Consider the following 16,591-nt stretch of genomic DNA (forward strand, 5'->3'; position numbering starts at 1 on the left):
TAACACATCGTGGCATCGCTCATTGAATGGGTCCTGCGGGAGGGGGATTTTCTTGCCCTCTCCCCCCAAATACGTCGTTATTTCCAATAGAGGGCACATTTTAGTTTCAGCTCTCGTTTATTTTTCAACCCGTCTTCTCCTTTAATCAACTTGCCTAATCTACCTTACTCGGGTTTCCTTACGTCTTCAACTTCACATTCCTCACTCTCTCTCCCGAACCTCCGAGACATTGAAGACACAACGCAAGAGACAAGAGAGCACCTCAGCGTAACGGGCATCAAATCACCCCTCCTCCTCTCCGTCCTTCACCCCATGGGCCCTGCAGCAAAGGGGTGCGGAAGCGTCGGTTGGCGGACCAATCACGTCGCGCCAGCAGCAGATGGAAACCGATGCATTGATGCGCGATGCGCTGGCAGTCTCTGGTCTGTGTGCTGCGCAAAAGGGAATGACAATAAGAGAGAGCAAGACTGCCACTGCTGAACGAGAAAGAGAGAGAAAATAGAGACTGACGAAAAAACTTGATATCTTTTTCCTTTCTCTTTTGACCCCTCTCTTTCCTCTCTTTACTTTTCTTCTCGAGACATCCCACCTTCTCTACTTTGGTTTCTCTCTCTTCTGTCGTCTACCCCTCTCCTAGCTCTCAATTCTTGTACTTCACTCTCTCTCAACACCACCACACGCCGGTGCTGTGTGTCAGACCAGCTCATGTCGATTATATGGTGAAGCGCCTCACCCTCTTCATATACGCAGAGCTTTGGTGTGGCAGCGAAAACCTCATACAAATCAAACATGGACAGGAGATCAAGCGATCGTACATCAGTCATGATATTCATTCGTCTACTTTCGTAGCATCGTCATGGCCACCCACTTATACCCCGCTCTGCTCCTTTCTACGTTGCTATTTCTCGCTTGAGCGGTGCCGCGTACCAGCATTTCTAGGTTGGATGACCTTTAAATGACTGGAAATTCCGGCGTGCTAACTTCAAAATCAAAGGCAAGCGCCCTGCTTCCAGACATGCCGTCCAAATTATCGCTTGAAAACAGTCCCCTTCCCTCCCGCTCCGATATATGGGACATGGTGAAAACGCCATGGGGGACTTGGCACGCTTACTGCTGCTAATGCTGTCGCAGACCAACTAATAACGTCAGAAGATCCGTGATTTGGCGGACAATTTCGACACAACGACGTCTCGACAACGAACACCATGCCGCATAAAACCCCCTCGTCTTCAGTAATAGTATTGCCCTTTCGAATCCACTAGCCCGCAAGCCCAGAGGGAATACGATCGAGAAGGAACGGCAGGGCGGGACAACTGGGAACGCGGCGGATCGAGGCATCCAACGCGCGTCAGTATTACGCATCACCTGTTCGCCCACTTCATCAGCCACTGTAGCACAGCGTCCAAGTTGGTCTCCTCCTTGGCACTGATGCCGTAGCAGCAAACCTCGCGGTGGCCTATGGACTTGAGGTCAAGCGCATCGATCAGCTCGTCCACCGATAACTTCTGCGGGAGGTCCGATTTGTTTCCCAAAACAAGTAGTGGGATTTCTCTCAGAGAAGCTTGGTCCATGAGAGCATGAAGCTCCTCCCGAGCTTGCTGTAGCAAGTCCATATCAGCGATATCGACGATGAAGACGATAGCGTTGACGCCACGGCAGTATCTTTCCCACATCGTTCGAAATCGGGGCTGGCCACCAATATCCCAACATTTCAGTGTAACGTGTCCTCGTTGCACCCGCTTCATGTTGAATCCGACCGTCGGGATCGAGCTACACAAGATATCAGTTAGCCGAAGATGCCGCTAGCCGAGACCGATTACACCAGAGATGGTACAGTAGGCAGTTCTGAGGGGTGAAGAAGAAACGGAGGTCGCTTACTCGATGGTGAACTCGCCGCCCTACAAGTGTAAATGTCAGCGTGCGAACGGCTTTGGTGCGAAGGAAAACTTGACAATGTAGGAAAAGATTCACTTACTGCGAGGACGCGGAGCAGAGACGTCTTACCCGCATTTTGGAGACCGATCATCGTCACATCCATCTCTGTCGCCCTGTCGTCGCAAGTCAGCTCAAGTTCAAGATACCATCCCCGAGGATCGAGGGTAAGGGCAAAGTGGGCGCGGCGGGGTAAGGTCAGAGCGCGCGGGCCGTCCATCGCTGAAAATCACCCCCGCTGTTCATCGCGGGAAGCAAAGTGCACTCACCAGAACGTCCTCAACAGCCAGTCGTACACTTTCCGGAAAAGCCCCGCCATGGTGGTGGTGTATAATGAGCGCGATGCGCTGGTGTGGAGGAGGTAGTATAGGATGCGTAGGTGGCCAAAAGAGGTGTCGCCAACGTGTGTTGATCTTGGATCCGGATACAGCGCAACGGCAATAGATGTTGCGCAACGGAGAAAGGTCGGTGGCGCGGCGATTACTATTTCGTTCGGAAGAGAGTTCGATACGGTGAGAGACGGAGAGGGATGAAGGATGGGTGCGGAGTTGTGATTTGGATGCTTAAGTATTCGATGCGCTCAGACGCCTTTGAAAATTGGAAATAAAAATGTCTCGTATGACCCGTGGTAACCGACCAAATGTCGCAAATCAAATGTCGCTGGCATCGACGTGGGAGATGGCGGCACAGGTTGCTGCTCTGCTCTGTGCGATGATGGGGGCGGGAGAGACAGAGAGAGAGAGGCTCGATGGGCGTCGCTGGTTTCTCGTTGGCGGGCGACGACACTGGAACTGGGAGCAAGTTGCGGCGCAGATGCAGGTGCAGACAGTGCAGGCGGCGGGCGGGAACCAGAAAAGAAGAGCGCAGGTGACGCTTGGCCTGGCCTGGTCTGTCCCTTTGGGGCCGGAAGAGGTACCTCGAGCAGCCTGTGAGGTAAGGTAAGGTATAGTAGGTCCCCACCAGAGAAAGACGGGATGGCGAGGGTCGTGGAAGTGACTGAGTACCCTGGATCCGGCTCAAGCTTGGGGTCGGGGGACCGGGGTCGGGAGGGGAGGGGCACAAGCTGTAGGATGAACAGTGCCGAATTTGGAGTCGCAAGAATTGGCGGTTGGGGATGAAAAGGCGACTGGGAATAACCGCGTTGACAGGGTCTGCAGCGGTTACAAGATCAACGACTAGGGTTTCATTCGTTTGCTTCTACCGGATCATGTGGATCTCTCCACGATAGGCGCGAGAAAGGGCTGCGATCAGGGACGAAATTGTAGGTCAACCGGGTGCCGGTGCACCTGATTTCGGGTGTGAGTGCCTTTGCAGTACGTTATGTGCGGCAGCGGCATGGAAGTCAATCCACTGACGACAGCAACGGCAGCGGTAGCAGGGATGAGATGCGAACGTGGCGGCGGCGGCGAAGGGTGATTTTCGACAAGGACCAGCCTACGAGGCGGTTGTTCAATACCACGGCGCTCGATCCGACTATGATGAATCTCTCTCGCAGAAGTGGATGACTTGACTAAAGTACGCTTCCGTGACCTGGTGTGAAAGCTCGTGGATCTGCTCCCGGATGCCAATGTCAAATGAAGGGGATGTGACGTATGGTTGAAATTAATGGTGCTTGTAATCCGGTGGGCGAACGGCTAAGGTAGGCAGAGGTAGACGGCGACGAGGCGCGATAGCCTAGACGTCCTGGAAGTCACCAGAACCCGATATGGGTGGGCCAAGTCGGTCTTAGCCGGCTTAGGTTGAAGGGTTGCAGCGATTCGAACCGTGGTGTCCAAAGTAAGGCCAAGACATGCAGACTTCCAAGGCTAGGTAATAAAGGAGGCTAGGTAATAAAGGAGGCCCCGAATTGATGCGGTGGGCGCGAAGGCTGGCTTTCCACCTCGGATGTTGTTTAGTCGGCCTCAGGGTAAGGTAAGGTGTGCAAGGTAAGATTGCTCAGGTGGTCGCGTTTGCGGGTGGATGGGTTGCGGGTAGATGAGTAGATGGTAGATAGATTCCCCAATGAAGAAAGATATGTCGACAAGGGGAAGGTGAGAGGAAGGATGAAGGGCGCGTGAGAACCCAGATTGTTGCAGGCGGCACAACTCCAGATCTGTCTGGCAATCCCCGTCAAGCAACCTGCGAGGGCTGACTGCGTGCGGGCCGAGGCAGGACGGTGCAAGGAGAGGGGAGAATGGTCGTCGACGTTGGGCGTCTAATGACGTTGTGACTGTGATGAGAGGCGAGGCGAGAAACGGGCGGCTCGCCGACAAAGGCGTTTGTTGGTGGCTACCTTTTTTTTTTTTTTTCTTTTGGAAGGATCACCAGCAACGGAGGTTGGGTAGGGTTCTGCAAGCGGGACGAAGAATTTATGCAGGCTCGACCTTGAGAGGTAGCCAAATGGGTATTTCGATGGCGCGAGCTGAGTGAAAGGCGGACCGGGCTGGATGAACAGAAAGCCATGAGATGGAAGCCTCGAGTTTGCTAGGAAAGCAGGATGCAGATCGGGAGTATTTAGCAACAACGGCGCATGGTCAGGGAATGGCCGTAAACTAGGTGAAGTAAGGTAAGGTAATGAAAGGGATGGACCGTAAGGCAGGCTGGGCTCTTTCTCCAGGCAGGCAAGCACGCGGGCGACAAAAGCCGCAGACAACCCAATTATATTCATGGAAGGCAGGAGCCTTTTCCGTAAGATGTACCTTCCACGGCTGGGGGTTAGTATGCCCGGTACGGGAGGGAAGGTTGAGGCAAGGAAGGCAGTAAGTCGCTTCAGTCTTACGCCCAATGGAAGGTGCGGCACTTATTAAGCTAAGGAATGGAATGGTACTTACCTACCTTACCTTAGGTAAGGTGAAATAATCTCCGTTTTCTCTACCTTGTCTTACTTTCTACGCTTCTCTAGATCCCGTTGTCAGTGGGCGTGGAAGGGACTATGAGAATAGAGGATGTAGGCGGGGGAGAAGAAGGGAACTTGCCCATTCGTTTGTGAATAGTCTGGCAGAACAAATGCGCTGAGCTGGCTGGGTGATCTGACGACCAAGGCTCGAGAGAACTCCCTACTACAGGACAGAAGAAAATCGTAATTGATGTCTGCGATATTCTCTTCCGAGCTAAGGTGGTGTCATTACACAAGCAGTAGGTGTTGGTACTGTTCATTACGCTCAGTTACCTTGGTGTGCTTAGTGAGGTGTGAGGTAGATGGAGAGATATTACTGCGTAAGTACGGAACCTTGACCAAAAGCTGGAGAGGACAGGGGCTTGGCAGGTGAGACAGGCAGAGGCCAAGAGGCAAGGGCGGCAGCATATGTTATGCATCCTCCGGGCATCACCCTGTCATCATCTCATGACGGATGCGGAGTCGCGGAGACCGTGGACTACCTTACACAGAGTGAGAGCGAGAAGTATGTATCGCGAGGACCTCGGTGGGGGTTATCTCACGTAGAATGTCCATGGAGATGCCTTAGCTCCTAGCCTCGGTGAATCGGGCCCCAGTTAGTGTAGATTGGGCTGCAAGTCGCCAGCTGCTCGCTGTAATCCCTACTAATTAGGAGTCTTCCTTTGCTAGTTGCATTCTTAGGAGACTCCCGAAATCTAGATTCGGCGGGGAGGGTACCCATCCACCGCGAGTATTAGTGAGAACCAACGATTTCGGTGGTGCGGCATGACCACTTTACGCCTAAAGGCCGGGCCTGACTTGACCTTACCTCACCTCACCTACCTCACTTCACCTCTCTGCTACCCTACCTTCCAATTAGTGCGGAGAACTGTTACACCTTAGGCTGCCCAGTGAAGGTTGCTTACCTTGCCTGACGGATCCCACTTCGGGCTGGAAATTTCCGTCTTGCTGAAAGGTTTCCCTGGATGGATGGGTTCTACAATCCTATGTCAGAATTTGCTGTGCTGATTCGACTTAATATGACCACTCAAGTTCATTGCGGCATGGCGCTGCCGCCAACCCAATGTACCATCTCGATCATCAGACGAATAGAGCAGAGTTCCGTCAGCGAACCCGGGCGATGACAGCCACCAACCATTGACGCGTCCACTTCCGCCTGCCATTCCCAGCTGTCGGGTTCACATCACGTTGAGTGACCCACCGGGTCCAGTCAAATGTGACTGAAATTTCGTGACAAATTAGAGGTTACGAACCATTGGTGTCACAGTCAAGAAAGCTGCAGGACACGCAATATCCCTTCTCTACGACTAATCAACTTCGGCATCCACAAGATAAGAAAGTAGAGCAAGGCCGTGTCTGAGATGGAGGCTGGCGTACGGACAAGAGTGGGTCGGTCTCCGTGGATATCGGGCGCCTTTCATAATCGGAACGCCGAGAGCATCTCAGTCCCGGGTGCACAATCCCGCGACAGTGGGGTTCCGTCTACGCGGGCCCTCCATTCCGGACGAGCATTTCAAGATCAGGGCCCCGCACCTCAGATAAAGCAACGTCCTCGCACTGTCTTGGATAACGGCCTGCAGTTTCGACGATGCCGCGCCATGATTGGACGATGCAATTTTTTCCGCTCCAATCTCCATAATTATTTTTTTGTTTTCACCGAAGACCCGACTGTCGCATCCCAACCCTCTGCGATCCAGAAACCCGGTGCAGTAGGAAGAAGTTTACATTTTCGCCCTCCTTGTCTCTGTCGCGTTTGTCTTGCCCAGGGAGACCAGTCCTTGATATTGCTACATCCACATGACATAGTCCCCCGTGAGCCAGCCATTATTCACTAAGGAAGAAGTCAAGACTTAAGCTAACAATCGCAGTCGCAGGCAAGCAAACGAGAGAGCGAACATGGCGCCATCAGCGACAAGCACCGAGTGGGATCACCAATACAATACCGTTCGTCGCGAGAACCTTTTTCGCAACCCCCCGAAGGATCACACGGCCTATCCTGCCCTGCAAGAGGCTGTGAGCCCTCACATCGACTCCTTCAATGCCTTGTTCACAAGTGACGACAAGAGCCTCCTCGCTCGAGGCATAGAGGATATTGGCACAAAGACGTATCTTGATGGCGACGACAGGGCGGGTCTCGAAGGCAAGAACCGCCTGTCCGTACGGATCAAGAGTGTAGCGCTGCAAAAGTCCCAGCTACCCCCCTCCAACAAGTTCGCCAGGAATCGTGAAATCCTGCCCTCCGAATGCAGAGAGCGTCATTCGACGTACCGAGGCAGGCTATCCGCCACCTTCGAGTACAGGGTCAATGGTGGTGATCCGAAAGAATTTGTGCGCGAGCTTGGACAGGTGCCAATTATGGTCAAGGTAAGTGCTTTTGTACACCAATTGCAAACCTGACGGCGGGGTGCTAATGGGGGATTGGCAGTCCAACAGATGTCACTTGGAGGGCAACTCTCCGGCTCAGTTGGTGCAAAGAAAGGAGGAATCCGAAGAGCTGGGCGGTTACTTTATCGTCAACGGTATCGAAAAGATTATTCGACTGCTGCAAGTCAACCGAAGGAATTTCCCCATGGCGATCAACCGACCGAGTTTCCAAAACCGAGGCCAAGGCTACACCCCGTATGGTATCATCGTCCGATCCGTCAGACCTGATGAGACATCTCAGACCAACGTTTTGCACTACCTGAGTGACGGAAACATGACGTTCCGCTTCTCCTGGAAGAAGAACGAGTACCTTGTACCGGTCATGATGGTCCTTAAGGCTCTCGTCGACACAAACGATCGCGACATCTTCGAAGGACTGATTGGTCTCTCCAACACGAAGTCGGCCAAGAACAGTTTCTTGACGGACCGTGTCGAGCTGCTGCTCCGAACCTACAAGTCATACGGACTCTACAGCAAGACCGAGACGAGAGCCTACCTGGGAGAGAAGTTCCGCGTGGTGATGGGTGTACCCGACACCATGTCCAACTACGATGTCGGCACCGAGTTCCTGCGCAAGGTTGTTCTTGTTCACCTTGGTAACATCAACGTCACCGAGAAGCAGGACAACGATAAGTTCAAGATGCTGTTGTTCATGATCAGAAAGCTGTATGCTCTCGTGGCAGGCGACTGCGCCGTCGACAACCCTGATGCTGTCCAAAACCAGGAGGTCCTTCTTGGCGGTTTCCTGTACGGCATGATCATCAAGGAGCGCCTTGAAGAGTTCCTGTCGACTGCTGTCAGATTGTCTCTCCGCGAATGGACCAGAAAGCACCCGGCCACCCCCTTCACATCGCAGGACTTCGCCAAGGAGTTCCCTGCCAATATCTTCAGACACGCCAATGAGAACCTTGGAAACGGCCTGGAATATTTCCTTTCCACAGGTAATCTGACCAGTCCTTCTGGTCTTGATTTGCAACAGACAGCCGGTTTCACAGTTGTTGCGGAAAAGCTCAACTTTCTCCGTTTCATCAGTCACTTCCGAATGATTCACAGAGGTGCCTTCTTCGCCGAGTTGAAGACGACAACGGTCCGAAAGCTGTTGCCCGAGTCTTGGGGTTTTCTGTGCCCCGTACACACTCCTGATGGTTCGCCTTGCGGTTTGCTTAACCATCTGGCTCACAAGTGTAAGATCATGACCGAGTCCGTCGACGCCTCCAAGATCCCTGGCCTTGTGGCGGAGTTGGGAGCTGTGGAGACGTCTTCTGCGGCTACAGATGAAAGCGTTGTCATCATGCTTGATGGCAAGCTCATCGGCTTCTGCACACCTCGCGAATCTCTCAGAATTGCAGACACTCTCCGTTTCTGGAAGGTGGAGGGCACTCACGGCGTTCCTCTCCAACTGGAAATTGGATACGTCCCGCCTTCAAACGGCGGTTCATACCCTGGTATCTACTTGTCTTCTGCGCCTGCGCGTATGGTCAGACCCGTGAAGTATCTTCCTCTTGATAAGGTGGACTTTGTGGGGCCTTACGAGCAACCCTACATGTCTATCGCCGTTGTTGAGAACGAAATCGTGTCAGGCGAGTCGACGCACGTGGAAGAAACTCCTACCAACATGCTCTCCATTCTTGCCAACATGACGCCCTTCTCAGACTTCAACCAGTCCCCCAGAAACATGTACCAATGTCAGATGGGTAAGCAAACCATGGGAACACCGGCAACGGCTCTTCGGCACCGCACGGACAACAAGATGTACAGAATTCAGAGTGGCCAGACACCGGTGGTACGATCGCCTCTACACAACGCTTATGGATTCGACAACTTCCCCAACGGCTTCAACGCCGTTGTAGCGGTTATCTCATACACTGGCTACGACATGGACGACGCCATGATTTTGAACAAGTCGGCACACGAAAGAGGATTCGGACACGGTACCATCTACAAGACGAAGAAGGTCACGCTGAAGGAAGAACAGAGAACGCGAGCCACCAAGAATATCACCAAGCTCTTCGGTTTCGCCCCCGGCGGTTTTGTCAAGGGATTCTATCGTGGCTTGCTTGATGAGGACGGATTGCCCTACGTTGGACGCATGGTCCAAGAAGGAGATGTACTCTGCGCATGGCACACGGTGTCAGCAGACTACAGCGGCAAGCTGATCAACCTGGACGGACAGACACACTATGAAAAGTACAAGGAGTCTGAGACTGCATTTGTCGAGGAAGTACGTGTGCTCGGTAGCGAGTCGGGTAATGAGCCTGCCCAGACGATCTCCATCAAGCTCAGAGTTCCCCGATCCCCGGTCATCGGTGACAAGTTCTCTTCTCGCCACGGACAGAAGGGTGTCGCTTCCCAGAAATGGCCTGCTGTCGATATGCCTTTCTCAGAATCTGGTATCCAACCCGATATTATCATCAACCCTCACGCTTTCCCTTCTCGTATGACAATCGGTATGTTCGTCGAGTCACTGGCTGGAAAGGCTGGCGCGCTCCACGGATTGGCACAAGACTGCACGCCCTTCAAGTTCAACGAGGAGAACACCGCCGGTGACTACTTTGGTCATCAGCTGATGAAGGCCGGGTACAATTACCATGGCAACGAGCCCATGTACTCTGGTATCACGGGAGAGGAACTGGCCGCCGACATTTACGTTGGTGTCGTCTACTACCAGCGTCTGCGTCACATGGTCAACGACAAGTACCAAGTGCGAACGACGGGACCAGTCGTACCGACAACCGGCCAGCCCATCAAGGGTAGAAAGCGTGGTGGTGGTATTCGTGTGGGAGAGATGGAGCGTGACGCGCTGCTCGCTCACGGTACGGCCTTCCTGCTGCAGGATCGTCTGCTCAACTGTTCCGATTACACGCGATCCTGGATCTGCCGAAGCTGTGGTTCGTTCCTCTCAGTCCAACCAACCGTGTCACCTTTTGTGGGTAAGAAGAAGCAAGTCACGACAGTGCGTTGCAGAAACTGCGCAACCCGCCTCGACGCCGGCGACGCGGAGAGCGCCGCCAAGGTAGAGGGAGAGATCTGGGAGGATGGCCAGGGCAACCAGTGGGTCGGAGGCGAGAACACGACGGTTGTCGTTGTTCCGGGTGCGCTCAAGTTCCTAGACGTGGAGTTGGCAGCTATGGGTGTCAAGCTGAAGTACCGCATCGACTCCAAGGATGCGCCTCGCAAGGGCCCTTTGAAGCCCATGAAATCATTACCTTAGAGGCTTAGATCGACGGCGTTTCGGTAGACAAAAGATGTATTCCACCTTGTACATACATTATGACTTCTTAATGGACAAAGGTTCACAATGCTGGTCAGAGTGGATCTCGCCGAGTAGTGATGGGTTTCCCTATCAATATTTCATGTTTGGATTCAACCCCTAAATCAAGTCTCAGCTTCGCGTTCAAGACTCCAAGCCGAACTCCGAAGGGGTTTGACAATCGACATAGATGGTGAGCGTGGACTACGTAACATCAACATGTGTAGAGCGGTTACAATCAGATGCTGAACCGTTTGTCTCATGCAGGTTACCGAATCAACAAACAGTCATTTGGACGCACATCGTACACACAATGTCGGCAGCCGCCTTGTGCAGAGTCTGACCGTCGATTGGCGGCAAAGATCTGAGAGATTTCTCTGCGTCTCCGTCAACGATGGCGCAAATTTGGCTGACCAAACTCATGACGTACCTGAGAAGCCTCGTGGTATCCAAAGTTGTTGATTGTGGTTTCTCGTGGTCTTTCCAAAACCGAGGTAAGACAGAAGCTGTTGTAGCTCACCTTCAGGGTGGCTTGATATAGAAATGCCATGAGCCGCCGTGGGAAACCAAGATGTTTGAGATTGAGTCAGTGAAATCTTCATACCGATCAGGCTTCGTCCACCTAAAGACATCAGTTCTGAGAGTTCCTGCTCTGTCTGAACAGTTCCACCTGGCTTGACGTGTCACCGCGCCCTGCTTCTCAGCTATCAATGTGAGATACCCTTCAACCAGTCCTTGATTGGATAGCAATTTACACAAGGTACGATAGTGATGTTTCTTGGAGCTTTGGGAGAAGGTACGCCATATCACATTACTGTAGTTGGTCAAGAAGGCACGGCACGTTTTGTGGCAGGAAGATACCAAGGGCGAAAACCTGTGCCTTCCGCCTCAGTCTTCTTCTCTCACCAGTACCTAGGTTGTCACGTCTCTCTTTCCCCTAATAGCTTCGGATTACGTCGTGCAGAGGTACCTCGTCCCGACACCTTCCTGAATGACTCTGTTCCCAAATCTAGAGATTGCGGTTGGAAACCAGGAACTCAATGACGCAAGCACCATACCACCACGGCTATGCGGCGTGCCACTCGCATCCTGTTTGCCTTCCGTGACTACCTTAAAGTGTGCTTCAGTCCAAATTGCACTAAATTGGCACGGAAATGTCCTTCGGTCCGTCCTTTTCAAAATTCCTTTTGGCCAGGCTATCTCCACCACAACTTGGACGTCGAGTCTGGCACTCATCAACATCCAAACAATCCCGGAATTTTGAACACGCTCATCTTGCTGTCATCATCACACCTGATTCCCTTATTCAAGGCAACCTGGCTGTGCCGAAGTTTTGATCGACCTCGACAGCCCATACTTCGACCCTCTGACATCTACCACGTCTCAGCACCATCCTACGAGAACACTAATATTCATCGTCCTTGTCAACCTTCTCATACTCTTGGCTTTAACCTAGCCGACTGCAGCAAAGGGGACGCAGGAAAGGCGTTTCGTTGCGCCATGCTTCTATCTCTTGTGTTCCTCGCTACCGCCGCAGCGGCCATACCCTCTCCCCCGGCCTACGACTATGGCTTCGAAGCGGCCAAAGTGGTCAAGCGCCAGACACAGGATCCAATCATTGTTACCAAGCTGCCTTCCATAAACGGAACTATTCCTAACCGCCCCGATATCAGAGAGTTGAAGGAGAACCCCTTCAAGTGGAATCTCTTCCTCCTTGCTTCAAGCATGTTTCAGTTTACGAATCAAAGCGAACAACTATCGTGGTATCAGATCGCAGGTAAGACTGAGTGGTCACTATCGCGTCGATTAGCTTTCTGATATACAGCAGGTATTCACGGCGTCCCTTTCGTCCCCTGGAACGGCGTGCCCGGCGTACCGGGAGGCGAAGAAAGGGGCTACTGCACCCACATGTCCATTCTCTTCCCATCGTGGCATCGCGTATATCTTGCTTTGTACGAGGTCAGATCCCATGAAGTTGTGACGCCACCCACAAAACGACTAACATCGTAGTAGCAAATTCTCTTTCAACTCATACAGATGATTGCCTCGTGGTTCCCAGACCCCACGGAACGAGCTTACTACCAAGCCGCTGCGATAGACTTCCGAATCCCATACTGGGACTGGGCTACTACACCGCCGCTCGGAGAAAGCGTCTACTTGTCTGAATTCGAGCAGCCTGCAATTCAAGTGTATGGCCCTAACGGATGGCAGACCATTGCCAACCCATTATACAGCTACAAGTTCCGGCCGCTGGACCCGCAGGTGTTTTCCCAAGGCGATGTAAGTAGTGGCTCCCACTTGATCAAAGAGTAGAATCCTGATAGTATAAGTTTCCCCATTGGACAGAGACAATGAGAGCTCCCTTCGAGACAACGGACAACCAAAGCATAGCGCACTCGATTGAGCATGCCAGACCTGCGCTTCAGCAACGACTCTATACTCTCCTTTCCAATTACAAGGACTTTGAACCCTTTAGTAACAAATTTTGGGGGATGGCGTCAAATCAGACGCAGTACGACTCAGTAGAGGCCTTGCACGATGCAATGCACGTGTTGGTGGGCGACCGCGGCCATCTGTATTACATTCAGTATTCGGCATTCGACCCGGTGTTCTTCTTGCACCATGCTATGGTGGAACGAATAGTCGCCATGTGGCAAGTTCTGTATCCTACCGCCTGGGTCACTTCTCAAATCGCAATGGAGCCTTCCTTTACCATGTCGTCAGGGACCGTTCAAAACTGGCTCACGGAACTCAAGCCATTCTATGCGGACGCCAATGGCACCTTTTGGAACTCGGCGATGGCCAGAGACACTACGGCCTTCGGATATGCGTACGCAGAAACGAACCCGAGTCTGGGAATCCACAAGTCTGAGGAACAAGCTCGCCTCATAGCAACTATCAACAGACTATACGGCTCATCTAGCCCCTCAGGTCTGGCCCGGAAGCAACGGAGAGTAGCGTCCAAAAGAAAGGGGGGGCCGCTATCCCAAGTTCGAAAGGGAACTACTTCAAAGCATGTGCTAGACTTTTCACAAGACCCTGACCTTGAGACCAAAGTAGCGACTGAGGACGACATGTACACCGAATGGGTCGCCAATATTCATGTTCAGAATGGAGCATTGCATGGCTCGTTTGCAATCCATTTCTTCCTAGGTGAAGTTCCCGAAGAAGCCCCTTCTTGGGCATCTGCACCGAATCTCGTCGGATCAATGAGCGTATTTGCGATGAAGAACATGGGTTCAGGCAACCACGTGTCCGGAACAGTTCCTCTGACATCGGCCTTGATGCATATGGTTTGGGCGAGAACTATCTCAGGGCTTGAACCTGATGAGATCGTACCATTTCTCGAAGAACGTCTCCAAGTTCGGATTGTCGCGGAAGGATCGATTGAAGTTGAAGCGACAAAGATAGATAGCCTACACATCCAGATCGCAAGCGCTCGTGTTCAAGCATCTAGACACGAGTGGGAGCTTCCAAAATGGGGGCCGATGGTGGAGAGGTTTGTGCTGAGCCTCGGCTGATGCCTTCTCTGCGTTACGATTAGGAAAAGACTTAGTTACGGGAACATTATCCTGGATCCGTTGATTAGAGGACTTAGAGATAGCTGCTCTTTAATGTGTAATTTGCTTTTGACTTTCCGCCATTAAGTTGACTAGTTAAGAAGTAAAGCTACCAGTCACGTGGACTGAGACTAAAGACTCACCTTGAGCGTGGACCCACTTCCCAGAAACGGGATAGCAGCTTTTCCGAAGCTTCAGCCTTCCGTCACCCAGAACTGCCAACCTCAGTCGCGAGGTCTCGCATCCAGTCGTCTTTGCATTTGACGAAAGACACGCTCAACATACGAACGCCGCCGCCAAAATGAAACTCGTCAGGTACGCGCAATTGATTACCCTTTCCCTCCTTCTGCCGTCAATTTGTGTGCTGAGCCCTCCTTCTCAGAGATGCAGAAGGTTGCTCGCCGTAAAACGAGGCCAAAATAAAGCTGACCAGAACTTCCAACAACTAGATTTTTGATGAAATGCGCCAATGAGACGGTGACAATCGAACTCAAGAATGGTTAGTAGACTCTTGTCATTTTGTCCTGCGGCTCTAGAAAAATGCGCAAAGCGCTGCATATCGTTTGCTAGACCGCATACTGACGCGTACAGGCACCATCGTTCACGGCACCATCACCTCGGTCTCGCCGCAGATGAACACGGCGCTGCGCACAGTCAAGATGACACCGCGGGGCCAGGACGCCGTCTCGCTCGATACCATGAACATCCGCGGCTCGACGATCCGATACTTTATCCTGCCCGACTCGCTGCCTCTCGACACACTGCTCATCGACGACCAACCGAAGCCCAAGAACAAGGCGCGCAAGGAGGCGGAGCGCGGCGGTCCCGTCCGCGGAGGAAGAGGCGGCCCCAGAGGAAGAGGCCGTGGTCGGGGACGCGGTCGCGGACGTGGTTGAGCTGGGGTTAATGGGACAAAATGAAGACACGCTGTTTTTTCGACGAGGGCCGACCGTCGACACCTGTTGTTACTGGGTCGACACCGACAATTGTTATGGGCGCCGAGAAAGGTTTCCTGCTTGCCTCAGGGAAAGAAAGACGGAAATAGTGCTCGTGAATCATGAAGAAACTCTTCATAGGGGGGAAATATCTATGCCCAACCCCCTTAGGGACGACGGACCGTCGATGAAACTTTTTTTTTTATTTTACAGTCCGGGCCTCGAGCTTGAAAAAAGACGGGCACCCCTACACATCAAGACCAACCGGATGCTGTTCAGGCGTTGAGGGTGGTTAGGAAATAAAAAGAATACAATTCCAGTAAATGAAACTACAGATCTCGCAACTGAGTGTGCCATGAGGCTCGCCAGCACGAGCATGCGACTGAGATGAAGAAGTACACAGGTCAACAAGATGTCAAGATACAAGAGCTGTCTATGTCCTACGTTTCTATGTAGACTGTTCCTCCATCTCTGTCTCCCTCCACACCCTAATGATCTGCAACTTCTCCCACCCAGCCTTCTTCCCGCTCTCCCCAACCGTGACAGCCCTCCACCCGCCCCCGAACCCTTCAATCCGGCCCTTGACCTCGTCCGGCTTGTTCTGCGCACACAGCAGAATGTAAGCGCACCCCCTCGCGCTCAAGACCCCAGGCAGCGCCTCAATCAACCGATCCGTCGTCTCCATACCGTCCCGCCCGCCCGCGTACGACAGCGAAAGCAGATACGAATCCTCGTCAAACGTCGTCTTTGTGCCGGCGTCCGCGACGAGCGTGGCTGAAGACTGCGCGGGGAGCTCCGGGGACGGGACGTAGGGCGGGTTGAAGATGAGGACGTCGACGCTTGCCGGACGCAGCGGGGTCGTGAGGTCGCCCAGGGAGGCACCGAGCCAGAGGGAGGGAGGGGAGGCCGTGGACGGGTTGTCGGCGACGGCGCGGCGGACGGTGGAGGTTGTGGCGTGGCAGGCGTGGCCGTTTAGGTCGATGCCTGCGGTGAGGACGGTGGGTGTGCCGAAGAGGGTTGCTGCGTGGGCGGCGAGGAAGGCTATCACGACGCCGGAGCCGGTGCCGATTTCGACCACCAGTGGGGCTGCTGGTCTTGACTTTGATGATGATGATGATGTTTCGCCGCCAAAGCGTGATGTGAGGAATGAGGTTTCTGACGAGGCTGAGAGGGTATCCAGGAGGAGGTACGAGTCCTCTGCTGGCTCGTACACACGCTCAAACGGAACATGGGAGGTATCTGGTGTGGGCAGCATGTTGGGTGAGGCCCAAGAGGGTGTGTAAGTCTCAGTGAGATGAAGAGTGAGTGGATGAATTCTTACAAAGTAGAGTTGGGTCTTAATTCCGTGAAGCCGACTCGGCATACAAGGTCGCTATGAGGACTTCGTTGATACTTGCTACGTACTTGGCTTTGTGAAGGGTGCTTGCTGCTGGTTTGACCCTCGAGAGACGACGGCTGGATGAAAATTTCGGGGATGAGGTCAAAATCCAAGATACCTTTGTCGGATGAAATTTGTGGGGTTCACATCACTCACGCCAACCACAGAACAAATTCACGATCACCCACTTGCATTACAATGCGTTTGCGGTTACCAAGAAGATTTTCCAAAATGTAC

At 52.9% G+C, this 16,591-nt stretch overlaps 6 protein-coding genes across 6 annotated transcripts; 3 read left to right on the plus strand and 3 right to left on the minus strand.

Annotated features, from left to right (window-relative positions):
* Nucleotides 1-1,361: 1,361 nt before the first annotated feature.
* On the minus strand, nt 1,362-2,251 carry CCOS01_07779 (ADP-ribosylation factor family protein; the record flags this gene model as incomplete). The annotated part of the gene is made up of 4 exons (XM_060455942.1): nt 1,362-1,770; nt 1,879-1,898; nt 1,976-2,048; nt 2,202-2,251. 4 exons carry the CDS (start codon nt 2,249-2,251, stop codon nt 1,362-1,364), a joined length of 552 nt encoding a protein of 183 aa, XP_060313834.1.
* A 2,558-nt stretch (nt 2,252-4,809) lies between these two features.
* On the minus strand, nt 4,810-5,237 carry CCOS01_07780 (uncharacterized protein; the record flags this gene model as incomplete). The annotated part of the gene is made up of 2 exons (XM_060455943.1): nt 4,810-5,059; nt 5,125-5,237. The coding sequence occupies 2 exons, from the start codon at nt 5,235-5,237 to the stop codon at nt 4,810-4,812; spliced, it is 363 nt and encodes a 120-aa protein (XP_060313835.1).
* A 1,466-nt stretch (nt 5,238-6,703) lies between these two features.
* On the plus strand, nt 6,704-10,442 carry CCOS01_07781 (DNA-directed RNA polymerase I subunit RPA2; the record flags this gene model as incomplete). Its single annotated transcript, XM_060455944.1, has 2 exons — nt 6,704-7,171; nt 7,233-10,442. The coding sequence occupies 2 exons, from the start codon at nt 6,704-6,706 to the stop codon at nt 10,440-10,442; spliced, it is 3,678 nt and encodes a 1,225-aa protein (XP_060313836.1).
* A 1,193-nt stretch (nt 10,443-11,635) lies between these two features.
* Nucleotides 11,636-11,818, plus strand: CCOS01_07782 (uncharacterized protein; the record flags this gene model as incomplete). The annotated part of the gene is made up of 1 exon (XM_060455945.1): nt 11,636-11,818. The coding sequence occupies one exon, from the start codon at nt 11,636-11,638 to the stop codon at nt 11,816-11,818; it is 183 nt and encodes a 60-aa protein (XP_060313837.1).
* Nucleotides 11,819-11,981: 163 nt separating this feature from the next.
* CCOS01_07783 (uncharacterized protein) lies at nt 11,982-14,937 on the plus strand (the record flags this gene model as incomplete). Its single annotated transcript, XM_060455946.1, has 7 exons — nt 11,982-12,258; nt 12,310-12,440; nt 12,519-12,761; nt 12,989-13,980; nt 14,255-14,356; nt 14,491-14,540; nt 14,633-14,937. The coding sequence occupies 7 exons, from the start codon at nt 11,982-11,984 to the stop codon at nt 14,935-14,937; spliced, it is 2,100 nt and encodes a 699-aa protein (XP_060313838.1).
* A 487-nt stretch (nt 14,938-15,424) lies between these two features.
* CCOS01_07784 (uncharacterized protein) lies at nt 15,425-16,231 on the minus strand (the record flags this gene model as incomplete). The annotated part of the gene is made up of 1 exon (XM_060455947.1): nt 15,425-16,231. One exon carries the CDS (start codon nt 16,229-16,231, stop codon nt 15,425-15,427), a length of 807 nt encoding a protein of 268 aa, XP_060313839.1.
* Nucleotides 16,232-16,591: the final 360 nt, after the last annotated feature.

Source organism: Colletotrichum costaricense (assembly GCF_030867565.1).
Source record: "Colletotrichum costaricense strain IMI 309622 chromosome Unknown Scaffold_7.1, whole genome shotgun sequence".
Classification (NCBI taxonomy): domain Eukaryota; kingdom Fungi; phylum Ascomycota; class Sordariomycetes; order Glomerellales; family Glomerellaceae; genus Colletotrichum; species Colletotrichum costaricense.